Source organism: Coenobita brevimanus, chromosome 80 (assembly GCF_032717465.1).
Source record: "Coenobita brevimanus isolate Jiangsu-jjx chromosome 80, ASM3271746v2, whole genome shotgun sequence".
In the NCBI taxonomy this organism is placed as follows: Eukaryota; Metazoa; Arthropoda; class Malacostraca; order Decapoda; family Coenobitidae; genus Coenobita; species Coenobita brevimanus.
In genome coordinates, this window is record NC_137033.1 from 19,181,787 (window position 1) to 19,200,738 (window position 18,952).

At 43.2% G+C, this 18,952-nt stretch overlaps 1 protein-coding gene across 1 annotated transcript in view; it reads left to right on the top strand.

Moving 5' to 3' along the window:
• The window catches only part of LOC145409196 (A disintegrin and metalloproteinase with thrombospondin motifs adt-1-like), a 39,203-nt gene that overhangs the window by 1,658 nt on the left and 18,593 nt on the right, over positions 1–18,952 (top strand). Inside the window, exon 2 of the mRNA XM_080279688.1 lies at positions 18,612–18,669. Coding sequence (XP_080135814.1) covers positions 18,612–18,669 — 58 coding nt within the window. The remainder of the gene's footprint in view (positions 1–18,611; positions 18,670–18,952) is intronic.

The following is an 18,952-nucleotide window of genomic DNA, read 5'->3' on the forward strand; positions in this document are numbered from 1 at the left end:
GAAAGTGTCCGCATTGTAAAACACACACACACACACACACACACACACACACACACACACACACACACACACACACACACACACACACACACACACACACACACACACACACACACACACACACACACACACACACACACACACACACACACACACACACACAAATAAGAGTATTGTTTTCATTACCGCGTCTGCTGTTTACACCGTCGGGGGGAGAACGGCAGAATCAAGCTGATGGAGTGACAGTGTTGGTGATGAGAGGGTCACTGCACAACCTCCCTCCCCTCCCATCCCTTCATTGTAATCCTGTTCTATTTCGACTCATTTTATGTAGAGATCACTGGAGTATCAGTAACTAACATAAAAAGGAAGAAACTATGATAATGTTATCTCTATCCATCTATGTTTATTTGTCAGTATATCTATCTATGTCTGTCTGTCTATTTATCTGTCTGTCTATCTGTCTGTCTGTCTTTCTATTCAACGCGTATTTAATGCCTAAGTGACTAAGCACTTACTAATGATCCTGTACAATGCGGGAAGCCTGTTAACGAGGTCCTTGATCTTTTTAACGGCCTCATTCCACACACACACACACACACACACACACACACACACACACACACACACACACACACACACACACACACACACACACACACACACCATCAGTTCTGTTCGCCGAGATTATATATTTTGCTTTTTAAAACAACAGCGTTTCATGGTTAAAATCCCAAGAACGTGGGCTTCTTTAAGGATCTATGGTCTGTTCACATTAACTAGGCTTGAAATTGCCATCTCTTCATCTTGAATGCTGAGCTGTAAAAATGAATAATAAAGATGACAGTCACGAATAAGTGATGTGGGAAGGATGCAAGGCCGGAGCACCATCCTATTGTGACACTGTGCTGCGGTAAATAAACTCTACGAAAGGGAAAATCTCGGTCAAGTTAGAGTGAATGATCGATACGTAAAGTGTCAGAAAATGCCTCACCTTCACAGCCATGGCTCAGTTGTCATTATCAAGGCTGCACTCAGAGGAAAGCCCTTATTGCTGGGTGTCTGGGAGTGTGGGTGAGGGAGGGAGGTGGGGTGGGAGTGTGTGTGTATGGGATGGGGATGGGGATGGGAGTGTGTTTGTGAAAGGGGGACGGGGGTGGAAGTGTATATGTGAGGGAGATGTGTGTGTGTGTGTGTGTGTGTGTGTGTGTGTGTGTGTGTGTGTGTATGGAGAGATGTTCGAGTGTGTGTGCACTAGAGTATGTGGGCCGGGGGGGGGGGTGTAGCAGTGAGTGTGTGAGGATGGGGGATTGCAACGGTGAGTGTGTGTGTTTGGGGGGAAGTGTTGAAGATGGGTGTGAGATGAAGGATATTGTGAAAGATGGGTGTGGAGTGATGGGTGTGAAAAAGATGAGTGTTGGGTGTGGGAGTGTGTGAAGGTGAGGGAGGGGGCTTGGGAGTGAGAGTGCAACGTCTCTCTCTCTCTCTCTCTCTCTCTCTCTCTCTCATTCTTGGTACCTTTAGACAATTATTTTCTGCCTAGGATAGATCATCGTACTAAAGACTGTAAAGCAATATTTGAGTATTCATGAGGAAAGGTGTGCTGCAGTGAACTGGGTGGTATTGATGGTATGATGGCTGTGAGAATACGGTGATTGTGAAGGTAACTAGGATAACTAACTGTACTGGTGACGCTGTGAGAGCTTGGTAGTCAGTTACCCTCCCCAACACACACACACACACACACACACACACACACACACACACACACACACATCTGTCATCATTATCACACGAAGCACACAGGGCAACAGTATACTGGCCTAACCTATCACTGGACGTATGGATCCTTTTCTCACCCCTTCTTTGTTTCATATAAATTCGTATATATATATATATATATATATATATATATATATATATATATATATATATATATATATATATATATATATATATATATATATATTTATATAGTAAAAACGTTACCAATTTATTCTTTCCCTGCTTCCAATACTCAGATTAACCCTTTCAATCAGATGACGTCTTTTTTCTGGTCACTGCCAAACGATTCCAGTGTGTTTTAAAAAAGCCTCCCTTAATCGTGGTGAACGATGTATATGAGTGAATCTGAGAGTAAGAGTTGACGTGAAAGGTAAGCAAAAAGTGGAAGAATACGGCAAAATGAAGGCAATTTAATGTGTTATCAAGCGAGCTATGGATAATGAGAATGAAAAGAACAGTGAGATGATTGAAATGGATGGTTGAAGTGTGTGTGGAAAGGAAAAAAAAAAGGAGGAAAAATAAAAATGACAGGGCTACACCACCTTTTTAACGTGTAAGTTGGAGGAACGGTCAATTGTGTGTGGATCGTTAGGTCTATGGGGTGGAGCCGTGAATTTCAAAGACCTGAATGTTGAGTGAGAGCATGTGTGACCCATTTCACTGGCCACTGTATTGAAAGCTGTGTTTCTGTGTTTTTCCTGTTTTTGTTTTTGTTAACCTAGCGTCCCTTGCATGAGCGGTAAAATGAGTTAGGGTGATGATGATGATGATGATGATGATAAGAGTAACACTGCCTTGTCCTAATGCAGCCTATACGTGTGTGTGTGTGTGTGTGTGTGTGTGTGTGTGTGTGTGTGTGTGTGTGTGTGTGTGTGAGGGTGGGGAGACGGAAGCAGGGGGGTAGGTGTTGTGGGGGGCGGTCTGTGTCGACCATTGTTTCGTTTGTCAGCGCTGTTATGGCCACTAGGGATTAACTGTGTCAGGGGTCCGGTGACATCCACCTGAAAGAGCACAGAAAAACAAGCAGGGAAATCCGTCCCCCTCCACACACATGGAGTAAAAAACGTTTGTATGTGTGTGTGTGTGTGTGTGTGTGTGTGTGTGTGTGTGTGTGTGTGTGTGTGTGTAAAGAGAAAGAACCCTGGGCTATAGCCTTGTAATGATAAAATACGACTGACCTTCCTCTATCACTGCTGACAACACTCTGTGAAATGGGATGCAGGGTAATTGCATCTAAGAATTACAAGTAAAAATAAAGAGGCCTGTTTACATCTTCACGCACTCTTCTTCACCTCGCCAAATCTTTCTACTTCTCTCTCCCGTCTTGTGGTGTCTGGAGGAGGTGTTGTTTATTTCTTTGCTGTAATTGATTTGGGCACTATCTGTTTCAAAGGAAGACTTAGGCTTGGTTAGGTTAGTTTCCTAGGGCTAGGTTAGATTAGGTTAGGTTTTTCATTCTAGATTATGGTTAGAGAATACGTATCTAGGATCCTGGGAGTGTTAAATACTACACGAGCAATTAGAGTCTGGGAATGACAGTATCACATGTTAGTTTTAATAATAGTGATGCTAAGAGAGCGTGAGAGTGCGTGAAGCCACTGGAGCACACACAAAGAGACACGCTTTCTCAACACAGGGTACATAAATACAGAGTAGCCTATTACACGCTGTATGGGGATAATTGCCAGGGTATGTACGTGTAATTTAGCCAATCCTTAGTGCAGAACAACCCTTACGTGGCTGCTAAGTAGGGGAGAAAGTAGGGATGAAGCGGATGGTGGTGAAGATGGAGAGTGTGTGTGTGTGTGTGTGTGTGTGTGTGTGTGTGTGTGTGTGTGTGTGTGTGTGTATGAGAATGAGTGGGTGAGTGGATGTGGAATGGAAGAATGTGAGGTGTGGAGAATGGGGGTGGAGTGGAGGAATGTGATGATGTGAAAAAGTCGAGGTGGAGTGGAACAGTGTGACGTTGGAGTTATTGTGTGGATGATAGTGAGAGGGGGAGTGGATGCTAGTATGTGAAGTGGAGAGAGTAAGGGCGGAGTGGATGAAAGTGAAAATAGAGTGAGTGAATAAATGTAAAATAGATGAATATGAGCATGTGAGGTGGAGAAGATGGGATGAAATGGAAGAAAGCTGGGTGTTTGTGTGGATGAAAATGAGGGTGTAGTGGGTGAATGGATGAGGAATGGATGAATATAAGGATGTGTGGTGGAGAAAGTGAGGATGGATGAGAAGTTGCTGATGACGAGGGTGAAGAGAGTGTGTGGATGTGGGGTATATGGACGCAAGGGAGGAAAGTGAATGAAAGCGAAGATGAATGTTGAGGTTAGAAGGATGAAAGTGAAGGTGATGGAGAGTAGGTAAGCGTTAGAGGGATGGTAGTGTGGCTGGACTGATGACGTGGATGAAAATGAAGGTGGAATACATGTGTGCATGTGAGATGGATGAATATGAGGGAAGGTGACGATGGAAGGTTCTGTGCTTGTCGAGGTTAGATAAATGAAATTGAAGACGTGATGATGTGAATTTGAGACGGATGAAGATGAGGATGGCGGATTTCTCGTACTGAATGGGCTAATGAAGGCTGTACCCAACCCCTCTGGCTCCGAAAGTCTCTCCTAAACTGAATGAAATCGTCTGGATATAACGAGGATAAAAAAAAAAAAAAGTACTTTATAGCGAAAACGTGGTTAATGAGAGATCCCGAATGACATACAAATTATCTCCGTTAATCTTGTGGGATGATGGCTTTTTCCCTTAGTTTTTTTTTTTTTTCACGTATTTCTAAAAGGTATATTCCAGGTGGATAATAAATAGCTGATAAAGGAGTGAGAAAAGGGGAAAAATTACATGATCTAAAATGAACCGATAATTGCACTTAGATTTTTTTTTTGACATATTTTCTAGGTTAGTGAACAAAGGCTCCTCTGTCTTCCATTATAGTGTATTCACAATAAGTCTTCACCAATTCTTACCATGAGCAGTTCTCCACATTGATGAATAATTTAATGTTAGAAATTGATTTGTTTTGTCGTATTTTTCACGTTATTACTTGCTGCAATTATGTTTTGAAGTGTTTGGTTGCTTTATTGAGTTAAGATAATGCATCATCACACAATCCTACAGTATTTGCAACTTTACCCCTGTGTGTGTGTGTGTGTGTGTGTGTGTGTGTGTGTGTGTGTGTGTGTGTGTGTGTGTGTGTGTGTGTGTGTGTGTGTGTGTGTGTGTGTGTTTTATGTAGTTTATTCTTGCTGCTTCCAAATGCTATTCAAGGTAGGAAAAGCCCCTCGTACTGAAGGAGTTTATGAGGTTTATATCTATCCTTGGAGATCAGAAGAATCCACTAAGCTGAATAAAATCATCTGGAGGCAGCAAGATCAAACTAAAGATCACGTCGCCATATTCAAAGGGTTAAGAAGCTTTTTGAATGTACCCCAGTGACGTCATTCTGGTCACGTGACTGGAGCTCGTACCATAGAACAGCCACTTCCGGTCTCCGCGTCCCAGTCCCCCCCCCCCTCTTCTGTTTGCAGTCCCCTTTTCCTCCCTCCTCCCTGTTTCCAACTCCCCCTCCTCCTTTCTGTTAATAGCTCCGTTTTCAGTTCTTCCCCCCTCCCTCTCCCTCTTCCTGACTCCAATACCTCTTCCCTTAACCTCTCTCCCACCTTCCTTTTTTTGCAGTAATTTCAGCTCAGCCCCACGAACTCCTTGTCCATCCCCTATCCTCTCCCTGTGTCCGACCCCTGTTCCTCAATTTCTTCCCCATCCCCCTATTTCAAACTCTCCTCTCAACTCTTCCTCCCCCCGTCAATCCCCCCTCTTTGTTTCCATCTCATTCTCAGTCTCTTCCCCCTCACCCCCTGTTTCAAACCCCCCTCAGCTCCCCCTTCCTCCGTCAACCCCTCCTCTTCTCTGTTTCGATCCCATCCCCCCCTCGCTTCACCAACAATACCCTCATGGACTTCTCCCGTCCATGTAAATCATTCAGCCTTCCACTGTCCAACTAGTCTCTCATTTACCACTTGCAAGCCATCTGTGTCACTCTGTATATGTAATTTTCTAAAGCCTCCTATCATACATTTAGTCCTTTATTTTTCACTTTTTCCTCCTACCATATATTTCTGTCCATCTGAGCGCTTCCAAATTTTTCCACAGCCTTTCAGTAACCTATATTTCATCTCCATTTTATCTTCAAAGTTCAATCGTATCGATCTCTACACCTCCTAAGGCTTTCCATTATCCATATGCATGTCTAGCTCCGAATAATCTGATGGCGTAAGTGAAATAACCAACAGCACTCACAGCCACCAGTGTCACATCTGCCACCCCCACCCACAATTACCACCACAAAAATGGACTCGTGTGTCAGACAACAAAGGATATTTACAGTTGCCGGCAGAATGGGTCAGGCCATTTATGTTTTACTGTAATGAGGAATGATACGAGTGACGCGTTGTTTTTTAGTACGCTTTCATCCTTTTCGACTTGTAATGGTGCTGGAGAGATGCCTTCATGTGGTGGCACTGATATGACTGGGTGGTGGAGCTGCCCAGTTATACAAACGTCCTTCAGCTACTTCCCTATCGACCAAAAGGAGAATGGTGGACTGCAGGAAATGGGGAACTTAAGCCTGCAGTCCACCGGTTTCACGTTCCAGATGAAATTGGGGATACAACATCTGCTACTCCACTGATACAACTTTCACTTCGTATTCATTTTTTGACGTTTATATGGTTTCGAGTTTTACTGTTTTTAATTATCTAGCTATAGTTTTACAGCGACATGCTTCATATAATCTCCACTTTACTCTCATTTTTGAGTGGCTATAATTTCACAGTAATGAGGCCATTGTTCATAGTTCACAGTAATGGAAAAAAAAAATGTGCATTGTCTTTTACGCGTTCTTCCCTTAGAGTTACAACCTTTACTTCATTGTTATCTTCATGCGTAAATATAGCTTTTAATGTTACAGTTACCGGGAAAATGACGTTCTTTTGTATTTCAAGGCAAAAAGGAAAGACACAAGTGATATATGATGTCTTTTACAACGCTTTCTTCCTCATCCAGCGACGATATACACTGCCATCCACTTCACTGTGATCCCCATACTCCTCCAGCCACCTCAAGCGTTTATAATTTTACAGTCACCAGAGGAATGAGTTCGTTCTTTTGTATTTCACGGTAACTAAGGAAGATACTGCTGACACGGTTTTATTTAGTACCTCTTCTTCCTCATCTACTTAGAATTTACAACGCCATATTTCACACTACCTCCAGTGCATTTAGGTGTATTTTTGTTTGCGTGGGAAACTTCGTAGTATGGTAAATCGGCTGGCCCTCTAGCAAGCGGCTGGAAACTTTCGTCGTAAATGTTTTGGGGTAAGTAGTCTAGCCAAGGTTGATTAAATATCTGTGCATCTCAGTAACTAGCCACACAGTTCTCTCATGCATCTGGCGTTAAAAAAAAAAAAAAAAAAAGAAGAAGAAGAAGAAGAAGAATACTCATTTTATTCTAACTTGGCCCATATTTTTCGTCCTTTTATGCCTGTTTCACTTAGCTGAGCGGCAGAAAACTCAATACTACGGCTCTATATCCTTTCCAAAGCACTTCTTCGTAATAAGCCTAATACTCTAGTGCTAATGTGGCCTTTCAACTCAGCATTCATGATGAAGAGATGGCAAACTTAGGCCAAATTAGTGTAAAAAGGGTATAGTCTACAAAAAGAGATGTAGTAAATCAACTGGCCAGTTTGTTACGGTACAAAATCCAGAAGCATATGGTTGGATGATTCACCTTTACGATCCGCAGGTCTCATGCATAACGTAGTGAAGAGGAAGGTGGACGGAGGAAAGAACTGGTCACCACAAGGCCAACGCTGAGAGAAAGATCCTGGATGATGGGGAGGGGGCTGAGTTTTTCCTGCGCAGATCCCTTGTTATTTTTCCCTGCCTTGCTTTACCTGTATTCTTGAATTGTGGTGCATATGCTTTCTTATTGTCCATTCTTCTAACGCTAAATCCTTGTCGGATTTTCTTCTGTGCTGTACCGAGTTCTTTCTTGCTTTTTCCTGCCTACTTCGACTGGAGGGTTTTGTGGATAGAGGGGAGGAGTTTTTTTATTTTTTCTTATTTTGTAATCATATCTTTATTAAGAGATGTCTAGTATCTGCGGACTGGCCAGTTGTTGTTCGATGAAAGAATTGCATCCAGATTTGAAAAAAAAATATTGGGAGATACAATTTTTTATGTTGCTGTGTTGAGAAAATTCAGTAGGCCTATATGTTTTGTTAGGTACATCTCAAGTGACGTTTCAATCACTTTTACAACTTCCGGGACGAACGTAGAACAAAGGGATGGAGAAAGTGAAGCGATTACCTAAACGCTCATAGCATCAGTGTCTAGCGTAAAGAGCTGTTAATTGTGTCTATCTCTGTGAACTACTATCTAGAGTCTGTGACGGGGTAAAGGCTTAGCAGTAAATATTTTTTTTTTGCTTCTTGTATCATAAAGATTTTTTTTTGTAGTTATCATGTCGTTTAATTCTTTTACAAGCACTTATGGTATTATCGCTATGAATATAATTATTTGTGATGCTACTACTACCGCTGTTACTGTTGGTACTATTTTCAGTCTATTAGTTGTTTATCGCTAGTTACATCTTTTAGTTAGCTCGTTCCTAACCACAGGCACATTCTGCCCGTGTCAGTCTTTGTTCAGGCCAAGCCTATGATTAGACAGACATTCCTAACCCCCCCAGCACCTCGACCTGGGAAACTGCCTTGACCCACGTGGAAGCAGTCACACGCTGTTACCTTATTGCCCTGAGATAGAGGAAGGCTCACATCTCTTGCAATGATTGTCTGGTTCTCCTGCCACAACACCTTCTCTTAACACTCTCAGACTTTTATCGTTACTCCTAGGTAAATAAATCGTCTGATGTAATTTGTTATATATATATTTTTTTTCAACCATGAGATGCTTAATGATGACGTAGAAATGTTGGGCGGGAGAAAGAGACACAGATTGGGCCTTGAATCCTTTTTTTCTGAAACGTTTCGAGCTGCACATAACTCGAAACGTTTGAGAAAATTAGAATTCAAGCCCTAACCTGTGTCGCTCTGCCACTCAACATTTCCTCTTGTCGCAATGGATTATCTGCCTATTAATGATAACGGTATTGCGACTTTTTAGGCTTTACTCACTCTCAGATGTATAAAGTTGTCCCAGTCATGAGAGGATTGAATGAGTATCCAAGTCTCAGAGATGCACGACTCACCTATTTCTTTAGATACCGGGCATGAGGAAGGTCGTGCGGAACTACTGTATAATTTTCTCAGGACTTGGGGAGGCACCGTGCAGCGTGGAGGACGAGAGGGAGGAGACACACTTTGTTGAGGAAACTGTCTTCATAAACAACTGTAATTTGTGTGTATGCGTGTGTGTGTGTGTGTGTGTGTGTGTGTGTGTGTGTGTGTGTGTGTGTGTGTGTGTGTGTGTGTGTGTGTGTGTGTGTGTGTGTGTGTGTGTGTGTGATCTCTATATGTGTTTCCGTAGTATATGTAACTGTATTTAGTTCCTTGCTTTTTCCCTTTTTCTTTTTTTTTCTATATATGCTGTGGTAATGACCTTTGCTGTTACACCACAATAATTATATTTCTTCAGCCAATTAATTCAGCACGTTGATCCCTCCAGCAGAGCGTGGCAGCGGCGTGGCGGTGATGATCAAGTCAACGGGGCTCCAGTGAGTGAGTGAATGAGTGAGTGAGTGAGAGGTGATGACTTCGCCTCACCCCTCACCCCTCCCCACCCCGACCCTCACCCTCACCCTCATCATCTTTCTCCCGTTCGTGCAGGTAAACGCTCGTGGCTCTCGTAAAAGTCCTTATCACAAGTCAAAAATGTCTTCCAAAATATAACAGATTTTCCGTACAACTATTACTGAATACTTGGGGAACTGGCATTTTTCTTTACTATCAAAAGTTTCTCATACAACTGATCAATTTCTTCAAATCCTTCAATTCGGTAACGTATTTTTAAAGTTTATTCATATTACTTACGGACGATATTATTCAACTTTGGAAGGATGGAAAATAATTAAAACCGTATCTAACCACTCCATGTCGTAAAGTCCATCTTAAGCTGGGCAAAATCGTCTGGTGGAAGGAAGACTATGATGAAGAATATGTCACGCGATTGGAGAGGCTTTTTCTCCACTCAGTAGATGAAAAGAACTTGAAAAATGGGTCCCTAGAATGAGGATTTATTGTGCTCCTTCTCTGCTCTCTCTCCGTGGATTAAAATTGACACATCGACGCTTGTGAATGCTAAACTGAAAGTGCTTAGAGTTAGTGGGTTAATACGATAGCATGTGTGTGGGTGTTCCGCGTCACTAGTGTGTGTGTTATGCTCTTATTCTCAGCAAACCTCAATGGGTAGGACGTGGCGCTGACTAGGATTAATTACGAGTTTGCGGTCATCGTGTGTGTGTGTGTGTGTATGTGTGTGTGTGTGTGTGTGTGTGTGTGTGTGTGTGTGTGTGTGTGTGTGTGTGTGTGTGTGTGTGTGTGTGTGTGTGTGTCTGAGATCCTTTTCTTCATGCTTCTTTACATCGTTCTCTTACTCTTTATCATCACCATCATCATTATCATCATCATCATCTTAACCTCGCATTCATTTACAGCCTCATTTATCTGCCTGACGTTTCTGCCACATTCTCCACTTCATATCCACATTTTCCACCTCCTTGCCTCCACCTGTTCCACTCCCATATACCTGTTCCACTCTCCTTCATCGTTTGTTCCGGGACTCCACCCTACACCTGAACTACCCCTGTTCCAGACCACTCCACATCCTCCACCCTCACCATCCCTTACTCCACACCAATCCACCCTCCACCCCTACTGTACTACTAGCGTTCCACCAGTCTTCCACATGGGTCACTAGCTTCATTGCTGCTCCACTGACTTCACCTCTCCTCCACCTGCTCTATCTAGTCCTACTCTATCTCCTCTGCTTAGTCTTACTCCACCCACTCCACTTTATTGTACCATCTACTCCACCCACGAACATCCCACTTCCTCCACCCACTCCATCTCCTTCACCCAATCCACCTCCTCCATTCACTACACCTACCCCACTTACTCCGCACCTACTCTGCCTACTCCACTTGCTCCACATCTCCACCCCCGGCCGGAAAAGTCCCGCTATTGTCCTTGTAATAATTGTTGTCATCCCTCTGTTTGGGTGAGAGAGAGAGAGAGAGAGAGAGAGAGAGAGAGAGAGAGAGAGAGAGAGAGAGAGAGAGAGAGAGAGAGAGAGAGAGAGAGAGAGAGAGAGATTGTGTGTGTGTGTGTGTGTGTGTGTGTGTGTGTGTGTGTGTGTTTATCTGCTAGAACGTGTAAATGCTTGTGTGCATGTGTGTGCGAAAGTATGCAACCACGTGTGCGTGAGTGGATGCGTGTGCTTATTCTTGTGTGTAAGACTAGCCTTACCTTGTGAGTGGAAAAGTTGTCTCTCTAGGTCATTCATATCTACACACACACACACACACACACACACACACACACACACACACACACACACACACACACACACATCCATTAATACATACATACATACTCACACGTTAATCTACATACACATATGTGCTCCCTTCATATAATATACACACATGTATTCGACAATCCCCCCTCACACACACATGTACGTAATCTTACAAAACTACACACAAAAATCTAGACGCACACAATTATACAAGTACATTTTAAGCGTATCTAAACAGACACTGATGCTCGTGGGAATATGCGCACACATGTACTTAAAAAACAAACCCACATATACCTAATCACACACTTTCTTTCCCCTCTCCCCTCCCCCACACTCTCCCATTCATTCTCTTCCCCCCCCTCTCTCTCTCTCTCTTTCTCTCTCCCCCTTCTTCTACCCCCCCTTTCCCCTTCCCCTTATCCCTCCCTCTCCTACCCTACTCCCCTCTAACTCTCTCCCCTCTCTCACTATGCCCATTCCACTCCTCTTCTCATTCCAGCATCATTCCCTTACACTCATTCCCTACTTCTCTTCCTTTAGACCATTCTCTCCCATCTTTTCCTCTCCTCTCCCACTTTCTCTCTCTCCCTACTTTTCCTCTTCCAAACTCTTTCCCCTCTCCACCTCTCCCTCTTCCCCTTCCCTTCTCTTTACCCCTTCCCTCTCTTTCCCTCTCCACACCTCCCCCTCCCCCTATTTACTACTACCTCTGTCATGCTATTCTCCCCATCTTCCCTTCCAATCCCCCCTCCCTCTCTCCCCTTCCACCCCCCTCTTCCCTTCTCCCCCTCCCCTCATTTCGTGTGGCCATCCCGTTAGACAGGGGGCGTCACGGGGGGTGGACACACACACACACACACACACACACACACACACACACACATTTAGGGTCACATACTCCAACATGTCACTCACAAAAATACTTTTGTTCACACATACACGCTGTTTGCAACCCCTCTCTCTCTCTCTCTCTCTCCGTCTCTCTCTAACCCTTGTGCTAATTTTCTTCCCATTACACCTTGTTTCACACCTGGTTCCTCCTTTCCTCTAAATTCTCTATGCTTTTTTTTTTTTTTTTTTTTTTTTTTTTTTTTTGTGAGAGAGAGAGAGAGAGAGAGAGAGAGAGAGAGAGAGAGAACGTATATGTGTGTGTGTGTGTGTGTGTGTGAAGATGTCAGGGGCGTCATCACCATTACTTTGGTTCACGGGCGTAGGCGTGAGAGATACCGTAATCATGAGAGAGAGAGAGAGAGAGAGAGAGAGAGAGAGAGAGAGAGAGAGAGAGAGAGAGAGTTAAGGAGAGAACCATCTCCTTTGTTCATCCCTTTCTTCCAAGCACCTGCCTCTCACTTCATGTCTCCCGTCCTTCCCCTTCCCTCCTCTCCCCTCCTCTACTTTCATTCCTCCCTTACGTCTCCTTCCTTTCCCCTCCTTCTCTCTCCCTCTCCCTACCCCTCTCTCTTTCCCTTCATTTCACTCCTTCCCTCTCTTCCACCCTTCTCCCCTCTCTTCCCCTCACTGCACTCCTCCCGTCCCCTCCCTCTCCTCATTTTTCTGCCCTCTCTCCTCCCTCCCTTCTTCCTTCTCTCCCCTCCCCTCGTGTCCTTTCCTCCCTCACTGACCCCCCCTCCGTCTCACAACACCTTCCCCTTCTCCTTCCCTCCACTCTCCTTTGTCTCAGATGTTTTCCTCCTTATCTACTGTACTTTCTCCCTCCCTCCCTTCCTCTCCCCCTTCCCCTCTTCTTCCCCCTACCATTCCCCCTCCTTACCTCTCTTTCATTATACTCACTCTCTTTAGCACCGCCCCCCCCCCTTTCTCTTTCTTTGGGAAGGTTTATTTATAACTTCCTTTATTCTCTCTCAGTAAAAATTTATTTATTATATCCTTCCCTCTCTCTCTCTCTCTCTCTCTCTCTCTCTCTCTCTCTCTCTCTCTCTCTCTCCACATGGCTGAGGAGCAATTTAGTTTGTCGCAAGTGAACGAAAATGGTGAATCACTCCAGGCGTGACACCGGAAAACCTGACCTCTTGCTCCCTCCCCCCCTCCTCTCTCTCTCTCTCTCTCTCTCTCTCTCTCTCTCTCCCGCAAAACAGATACAAGTAACCATAGGAATTTGATACTATTATTATTATTTTTTTTTTCGGGGTTCTGAAGCTTGGATAATAGGTAGCGGATCAGCACCTTCTCTACTATAATAGGGTGTCTTTTCTTGTGTATAATCGCCTGACAGAAGGAAAAATGCGATAATCTTGTCGTGGCTAAGACTCATTTGAAACGTGAACCCAGTGGACTGCAGGCTTAAATTCCTCTTGCCCTGCAGTCCGTTATCCTTCTTTCGTGGGATAGGGAAGTGGTTACCGGATGTTATTAAAGCCAGGTAGTTGATCCGCCTAGTAATATCAGTGCCACTACCTGAAGGCGTCTCTCTCCTGCACCGTATAAAGCAGGAATATAAACCATTCAGCGAAGAAGTAAAATATCCCTGAAATTTGAAGACTTTTAACATTTTCTTTTTCGTGAGGTATCATTGCGTTAAAAAAGGAGTAATTTATTTCTAAGCAGAATAAAATCGCAAGGCAGCAACAGGAGGAAAAATGAAAGACCAGGAGAAGAAGTGAAAAGAACGAGTGTGTGTGTGTGTGTGTGTGTGTGTGTGCGTGTGTGTCTAAAGTCGTCCGTCGGTGGTGAAAAATAAAATAAAGTAAACCAGAAAGATGAACGACCCGTCAAACAAGTAAAAAGCTGAGGGACGTGCATTGCCTCCGGGGTAAAGGCGTAGCGGACTGAATGACGCGCAGATCACACTTCCTTTACGTTTCCTCCAACCTCCTTTATTTCTCTCTCTCTCTCTCTCTCTCTCTCTCTCTCTCTTTTAATTGGGATGAGTCAGGAGTCACGCGGGTGTGCCTGAGAGTCAAGGGATTCAACCGCAAATTGCAGTTTCAGTGTTTTTATTTTTTATTTTTTTATTAGCGCTGTCTCTCTTCGTTGCGTCTGAGAAGAATTGGTAATGGCAAAACATTGATTTGTTAAGCTGCATCTTTTTTGTGCTGATATTCCTACGTTCCCGATGGTGCGTTAAAGTTCTGGATGCAGGATAGATGGGTGAAAATTTGTAGTGATTTTGCACATATAACTTTTTAACTAATTTGAATGTGTACATGTTTGGCCGTATTAGTTTTTTCACATTCAAGTGTTTGTTGTGACTAATATTGCCCGTGTAACTGTTTGACGATTTCTGGTGTACACGTATATCTTTAGCACGAGAGGTCAAATTTAAGCCAAATAACAACGTTCGAAAGAAGGAAAAAATCATAAAACATCGTCAGACTTAATTAAACGAAGCTGACGAGGTCCTTGTCTTGTGCGTGGCCGTGTCAGTGGTGTGTATGAAGGTGAGGAAGACGGTAACTGTACTCTGCAGTTAGTTAGTGAGCCAGGTGTCGTTAAATGTGGTTAAGTGTTGCCTTCTCCATCACGCCAACACACCGAGGCGGAGGAGGTGAAGAGGAACAACTCGGAAAATTGGCGGAAGCTGTGTAATCCTTGGACTGGGAAGCATTTTACCATCTTCCAAGTGCTATTTGCAGGTTTGCTTTTACTTATAGGTACCAAAATTCATTCGTCCCTCCATTAGGTTGATTTTTTTTGTTTTTGTTTACAGTTACTTTTAATTATACCTCTACTTCTGGGTATACATTTTCCAGTAAGTGTATATTGTATGATGAATTATCTAGCAGAAAAGTATGAGGATGGATTCTTCCTGACGTTCAAGGAGGAATGAGAAATGCTAGTATACACAACGCTAGCAGGGGGCTGTCGGCAAACTTTTGGTCGTGATGCTTGACATAAGGAACATTTTCTCTCGGTGGTCATTTGTTGTTTAGCTCTACATTGGTTATACGAATATCAACACACATTCATTCATAGCTCTGTCGAATTAAAAAAACAAAAAACACGAAGCTTCCTTTAATAGTTACGCAGGAAATACTCCAGAACTTTACTACCTATTGAAATCCCTCATATTCTAAGCAAATGAAAACAATAACGCTGAACCACGAAAAATTTGTTCTTTCCATTTTCATTGCTGTAACCCTCATAGCAACCGTGTTCAAGGCTAAATACGTATGCATAGTTGCGGCCTTCGTAGCAGCCTTGTTTGTGACTAAAATATTTGCATGAACACAACGAAAGTAGCTTACACAACCATCGACAACTCACATCATAAAGAGCCATAACGTAACTAGCTTCACACGATAGGTTGTTTTTGCCCACACCACACTTTGGTTTATTTTTCGTGTCTGAGTCTACATTTGATTTAGATAATTATTTTTCACTTTTTATCATACATTTTAATCCTTCTTATTGGTGGGAATTAAGGCTGGGATGATACATATTTTTCCGAAGATGAATTTTGGTAGCCTAACTTTCAACACCTGCATTTCGATGGGGTTATAATATGCCCAGTGAATTTTGCCATACAATCATTCACACACCATTCAAGCCTCCCCAAATCCGAAAAGACGTGATGTTCAGGCCCAGGCTGTGGCAGGACGAGGTCTGATGATTCTGATTCCGTTGAAGCAGACTTTGTTCATCATCTACAAGACAAAGGGGCATGTAATAAAAACACCCAGCTAATACCTATACGCTGAGTTAAAAAAAAAGAAAAAGAAAAAGTGCTGGTGGTCTATCTAAGCCTGGTGGTGTGTGGCTTTTACTGTCTCTCATCACCATTCTCTCCACTCCAGTTATGCTCTGATTTACAACCCCCAGTGCTGGGCGTGCACTTCTATTTTTCATGCCATTTATCGTGGTTACCCTGGTCTTTTGTCACCGCTATTGAAGTGTTATTCTGTTACGCTTGTTCAAGTGTTAGTTTCTGTTACCTCGGCTGATGTGTTAGTTTCTGTTGCCTGTGCTGAAGTGTTATTTTTTACCTCGACCGAAGTGTTAGTTTTCCCTTACTCCAGTCCATTGTTCATATTCCTAAAACTGCGAGCTCGAAAACGTAACCAAGCTTCCGGTTTCTGTCAGTCATTTATGATGCAGATTTGGTTAATACATCCGATTAGACTTTTTCCCAAAGTACAAAGTGCAGTCACCTGTAGCACAGAGATGTCTGACAATTTGTATTTTTATCACTGTATCTGTACCTGCATCCGTATCAATAGGTGTTAAGAGCACTGCAAGACCGATCCTTCTTGGAGGGAGAATATATATATATATATATATATGGAGAGAGAGAGAGAGAGAGAGAGAGAGAGAGAGAGTTTTCGTCTGCTAATTGAATGTTCACTCTGGCATCAGTACCGACAGTATACTAAAGAGAAAGTGAGGAGATGGAGCGAGTGAGAGAGTAGGGTGACAAAAAGAATTAAAAAGTCCAGTCCTCAGCGAATTTCTGTCTCTGTGTCTCTTGTTTCTCACTCTCACTCTCTTCTGAAGGGCGTGTCGATCGTGGGCCCAACCGTGGCGTGAAAATGCAGCATCCCGCCCCGCTGCACTCACACTAACCTCACACTAACGCCTACGTCCCCTAGTTCCGTCTCGTGGATCCGGATTCACAAGCAAACTAAGGGAAGAATGATGCCCATAGGTGGAAAAGTTGCTTGAAGAGGGTCCAAGTTGGGCAAAAAATGTAGCACTATTCCCTGTTACACTCACACTAACACCTACATCCTACAATTAACTCTTAAGGACCCGGATTCAAAGACAAACGTATGCTATTACTTTATCTTTATTATTCCATCAGAAGCTACACGTTCCCAACATCTAGGACAAAAATCTTGGATAAAGTACCGCACAATAACTAATCCCTTCAATACGATGGAGTAGTTTTGTGATAAGCTTCAATCCGTCACAGATTTTTCTTTTATTCCGCTAAGAAGAGAATCATCAAACTTAACGAGCCGGAAGTTCTCCCATTAACCCACTCGGTTATGAGGTCTTTTTAAATTAGTTTTTATTTCCCCAAACTATTTTAATAAGTTTTGGAAGGTCCTGTCATAGTGGAGCCGTCAAAAACCAAAATCAAACAGTAGAAATTTTGGAAACTGTGCGAGAATGAATAGTTGATCAGAAGTTGTAGGGGATAAATGATCTTTGTAAATCGTGCAGCAGTCCCCTTGCGCACCAGTCACCAGTGGATTACCTCAGGGGTCAGTGCTGGAGCCGATACTTTTGATTTACACAGAGAATGATATATATTAAACATCCAAAACCTCGTGTGCTGCTGGAATAGCTCAGTTAGCGTTACATAAGTAAACCCGGCACCATTTGCTACATCCCAAACCCTTTTTTACGCTTTATAGGGCCTACTTTTTTTCCTTTATTTTCTTTCTTTTTCTCTCTCTCTTTTTTTTAAATTCCTTTCACGCAGCTAAAATGTCTGCACTCCTCACACCATCAGATTGAGTCCTCCCTGCAGCATATAAGATGGAAGGGATGGAAAAAGAAAAAAAAAAAAAACACCCTGTATATGATGTTTTCTTGTCTTCATCCTGAGTCCAAAGCTTAGTCTCCCCTTTGGCATTTTTTCTTTTCCTGTCTAGTGGTATTCAGGTACGTTTTCTTACAGTACTCTCTTTCATATCTTAGTGCCAGTCTCTCCCTTCCTTGTTTTCTGTGTCCTTCCCATACATGCAAGGCAGGCTGGAGTTGCGGATCCACTCCTGTTCAGATCTTAAACCCATAGCGATTATCTGCTTTAATGATCCTTGTACACCAGATAAGCATAAATCTGTTTCAGCTAAATAACCGAACAGTCAGAGAAACAGTCTTCCCAGTTCTGCCTCAAGAATATTTACAACTCGCGAAGTACAGTGCAAACCATGTCTCTACTAGTGCGTGTTTCAAGTGGTTCGATTTTTCCCCTACGTATTCCTCAAACTTTGGGAATATGCGTGTCTCTCTGTGTACGTGTAAATTATCCTGCTACTAAAATCCCCCCAAACCCGCAGATCCGCCACCCACTGAGCACTTTTCTTTCCGCACCAGTTATTCTCTGCGTGACGTTTTCCCTCATGCACTAGATATGTCTGTACTTCACATTTCACTTTCCCCATGCGAAAGTTTTGGCGCGCTCCACAAAAACCGCTGTATACATGCTTGATGTGTGTCGGTATCTGTATTGCCTCTCTGCGCTAGTTTTGCTATTATTCAGCCTTGTTAAGTGTTCGTGGCGGATACTGCTTTCTTACCCCAATCTTGTCTTACTGGATCGATAGTGTATTTTGATTTCTTGTTAGTTTATTGTTCTCTTATTTCCCTAGGGCTCGGGGCGGCTGTCTGAGGAGGAGCTAAGATTGGTGTTTGGCGGCCGGGAGGAAGGTAAGATGTTCTGCGTCTTGAGGGGTTAGGGTAAAACTTTTAATAACAGATAATTACCTCACGAGCACGGATGAACAAACCAAGAAAGATTTTTAACATCATCATCAACATCATCTACTTCCTCCTCCTCCTCCTCCGCTTCCTCCTCCTCTTCTGCTGCCTCTTCCTCCTCCTTCCTCTCCTCGTCATCATCATCTACATCTCTTGTCACACATAAATGGGGTGCAGTAGAGTCTAAGGGAAGGAAAAAAACATGGAAGGAGAACTTGCCTATAAATCTTGT